Source organism: Tupaia chinensis, unplaced genomic scaffold (genome assembly GCF_000334495.1).
Source record: "Tupaia chinensis unplaced genomic scaffold, TupChi_1.0 Scaffold148680_1, whole genome shotgun sequence".
Lineage (NCBI taxonomy): Eukaryota > Metazoa > Chordata > Mammalia > Scandentia > Tupaiidae > Tupaia > Tupaia belangeri.
In genome coordinates this window covers 400,415-404,492 of record NW_006208529.1, presented here as the reverse complement: position 1 = coordinate 404,492, position 4,078 = coordinate 400,415, and the positions used below count along the sequence as shown (strand labels likewise).

Sequence of the window (4,078 nt, the reverse complement as noted above, 5' to 3'; positions counted from 1 at the left end):
GAGGGAGGGAGGGAGGGAGGGAGGAAGGAAGGAAGGAAGGAAGGAAGGAAGGAAGTCTTTGGAAAGCTGCAGTCGGACTGAGACAGGGAGAGCTAGGCAGCACTGGGGGAGGGCAGGCGGCAGCTGCAGCAGAAGAACCCCAGTGCCTGGATTCAGAGATAACACCAAGACACCCCAAAAGCCAAGCGTTGGCTTTGTTTTGGGTATTCGGGGTTTTTGTTCCTTTCCCGTTTTGTGTTCATTCAGATGGCATGGTAATCCCTTCCAGGGAATCTAGGGAAGAATCTCTTTTCACTCATTGCATGGACACAGGACACTGACACGGGAGCTGTAAAGAGAGAAATTGACAGGAGCAATGGGAAGAAAGGGCAATGATACAGAGTTGATCAAATGTAATTAGACAAAGCCCTGGGAGAAGGGAGAGGCCTTGAGACTCACAGGTTAGGTGAGGAAGTTAGGCTCTGTTGGTTCTATGTATTTATTTTTCTCTTTTCTGTTTTCTTTCTTCTTTTATTTTTTATTTATTTGTGTGTGTGTGTGTGTGTGTGTGTGTGTGTGTGGCTATAGGATGTGTGCATTTGCCAGACACAGAGCAATAGCGGGAAAAATGAGAAATCAAACCTGGGATGTGGCCACACCACAGTCCCTTCTCCCTTCTCCTCTCAGGATTTTGGGCACGCATGTGCACACGCCCAGCATGATTCTCAGTTCAAGTCTCCACTGCGTCCAGGACTCGAACCGTGAAGCCGGTCATTGGGATCCAGCACCTTAACCTCAACACCATCTGCTGACCCAACTTACTTATTCTATGGAGAGAGATAGGGGGGGGGGGTTCCCAGGACAGGATCTTGCTACGTTCCTTCCCCAGCCTCCCAGACAGCCAGGACCCCAGGTACAAATGGGTGGGCCTGGAGTGTTCAGATCTATTCAGGACCCAAACCCAGCCTCCCACGCGGCTCCAGTATCATGCAGCAGCACTCTACAGGAGGGCCAGGTGGTTTTATTTTAGCAAAGTGGCATCAAGAAAAACAGTGCATCAAGAAGCAGAAAGGAGTAGGACCAGCAGTTAGCGTAATGGCTATGTCGCTGGACTCCCACATAGCCGATCGCGGTTCACGTCCCAAACCCGGTGGCTTAAACTCACACTAGGCGCATGTGCGTGCGTGCCCAAGATCCCGAGAGGAGAATGGAGGAGAATGGATTGTGGCGTGGCCATCCCCCCCGGGGGGTGAGATTTCTCGCTTTCTGTCTCTCTGTCTCTCTCTCTGTCTGGCGAGCACACGCACCCTATGGCAAAAACCTCTTAAAAAAAAAAAAAGAAGAAGAAGCAGAAAGGAGGCACGTGGGAAGGTGACGTGGACGCCAGGGAACAGTCAGCAGAGGGCTGATGGGGCACAGTCCCAAGGCTGCTGCGGAGGGGCCACCAGAGAGCCCAGGGAGTGCGAGGTTTCTGCAAATCTTCAGGAGCTAGACTGCTGGGACCTCCAGGAATTCTAATCGGCACAATATCCTACTGTCTGCAGCAATCCTTGGCAACCTGGGACGGTTTTCTGCAACTGCTGGAGCCGTCCTGGAGCCCAGTCCAGCTCACTGTGGTGCCTCAGTATGGAGATAAACTCACACCTCACAGCCGAAGCATCCCGCACCAGCACAACTCCAAAGACAGGTTTTCATCAAAAGAACCACTATATGAAACCACTCTGCTTATCTTCTTTTAAATGGTGCCAACTTGCAGTATTTCACATCCAAATCCTCAGGGTCTTCCAGATGGAAGACGTCTTGGAAATGGTCCAGGCCAACCTCTTATTTATTATGCTGTCTGTCCCAGAAATCTGTGGACTGTGGTGGCCACGGATCCCTGCACAGCCTCCCTTGCAGGATACACGAGGTTGGAGGCTGGGCTCCGGCCATCACGATGCGGCATGGGGGGAGATGACGTCAGCCACTCAGCCTGTCTCTTTCCTAGAAGGACCAGCCACCTTCTCTCGCATCGGACACAGCTTGACAGTGTGAGTCACGGATATTTGCAGATTTGTCTGTTTCAGCAGCAAGCATTCATTAATTTTCAAAACCCAGCAACTCAGCGTTGCCAATCACGCTGGAGAGAGGGACGGAGATGATCATTACCCACACACCAGAGGGCATGAAAAGACAGAAGCAGTCGCGAGCCCCGCGGAAGGCTAGACAGCACCTCGCTAGCTCACAGGTATTGTCAGAGCACACCCTGTAAGAATAAAGCCTCTGCCCCCCCACCTGAGAGCCAGGGAGGAAGCAGAAGTCTGGAAACACCGCAGGCTCAGCGCTAAACAAAGCTTCGGAGCTTCATTTGCTGTTAGTTCCTGGGCTTATTGTAGTTACTCGAGTTACCTTGCAGTGAAAAAATCAATCTTAGAAATCTGGTAATCTCACATCAGGTAAGAAATAGGAAATTGGAACCAATAAGGAGTAGGACCAGAAGGTCAAAACGCAGCATCCCAACAGTGAAGGACAAAGCAGAAGGCCTTTAAAAGGCAACACACCTGGGGCCAGCAGATGGCATAATGGTTACATTGCTGGACTCCCGCGGAGTCTACAGCAGTTCAAGTCCCCGACCTGGTGGCTTTAAACTCATGCTGGGCACATGTGCATGCATGCCCAAAATCCAGAGAGGAGAATGAAGGAGAAGGGAGTGTAGGCCTGGGCCATCCCCCCTGGGAGGTGATTTCTCATTTTCTGTTTCTCTCTCCGGCAAGCATGCATGCGCTATAGCAAAAATCTCTCTTAAAAACAATAATAAAAGACAACACACCGAAATCAGAAATCAAGGCGCACTTTCAATTTATAAAGGATGACTGAGACCGTCTGCTCCTGGGTCCTGAAAGCCTCTCATGGAGGAGTTCAGCCCACAGCTGATGTTAACAAAGATGGGACTGGAGGACCAGCCCGTAGTCTAGCAGTTACGGGGGCCAGCTCCCACGAAGCCACCATGGTTTAAATCCCCACCTTGTACTGAAAACCTTGCCAGGAGTGTGTGCATGTGGGTGTCCCAGATCCCAACAGGACAGAGGAATGAAGGAGAAGGGATTGCAGCATGACCACGTCCCGTTAAAGGAGTACTTTCATTCTTCCTCTCTCTCCCCCCTTTCTCTCCAAAGTGATCTGAAGTCCCCCATCAACCTTTGCAGGCTTTAGCTAAAGAAAGTGGGAGGGAATCGTACAAGGAGTCTCCAGAAATGGTTATCAAGACAGAGTCGGCGCTGAGACACATACACTGGTTCATCCGAAGAACTCACTTAGGGGGCGGCCTTACAAAGCGCTAGGCTACATACATGCACACACACTCCAGATGCCAGACGCTGCCAAACGCACACCAGAGGCCTCAGGACGGGTGGTTCGCCCCAGCCTGGTCTGGGTGCACACAGCCAGCGGGAAAGAAACTGGCTTCCCACAGCAAAGTCAAGACCCAAGGGCCACATGAGGAAGAAAAGACCTAAAGAGGCCAGAGCCAGGCCCTGGCAGAGAGCTGGGTGGGCCAGCGGCCTGCCTTGGGGGGGACGGGGGCCTTCAGAGGCTGCCAGCGCCACCCACCCCAAGGTCTCCCGGGCAGTCCCCACCGCTCCAGCTCTTCCTCGGCGACCGGCTGACCCACAGGCTTCATGCACTCACCTGCAAAAAGCAGTGTCCAGCCGGCGCGTGCTCCACGAGGGTGGCATTGTACACCTGCCGCAGGAAGACGGGCTCGTTGTCGTTGGCGTCGTCCACGGTGATGCTCACCACGCAGGTAGCAGAGAGCGGGGGCTCTCCGAGGTCGCGGGCCACCACTCTCAGCTCCACCGCCTCCTGGAGCTCTCGGTCCAGAGCTCGGGTGGTGCTGATGACACCGCTCTCGGGGTCGATGGTAAACGACGGTCCACACTCCACCGCAGGCTGCAGAGCCTCGAGGTTGCAAGGAGCCGAGGGCGGCACAAGAGCGAAGCGCAGCCGGGAGTGGTTGGTGCCGGGCTTGTCAGCGTCGGAGGCGCTGACCCACAGGACTGCGGTGCCGGGGGCGGCGGCCTCGGACACGGAGGCCCGGTAACGCTCCTGGCTAAAGACAGGC

At 53.9% G+C, this 4,078-nt stretch overlaps 1 protein-coding gene across 1 annotated transcript in view; it reads right to left on the bottom strand.

Moving 5' to 3' along the window:
* Window positions 1-4,078, bottom strand: part of DCHS2 (dachsous cadherin-related 2) — a 298,657-nt gene that overhangs the window by 290,840 nt on the left and 3,739 nt on the right. The window contains 1 exon segment of the mRNA XM_027769135.1: window positions 3,646-4,078. This exon segment is cut by the window's right edge and continues 57 nt beyond it. Coding sequence (XP_027624936.1) covers window positions 3,646-4,078 — 433 coding nt within the window.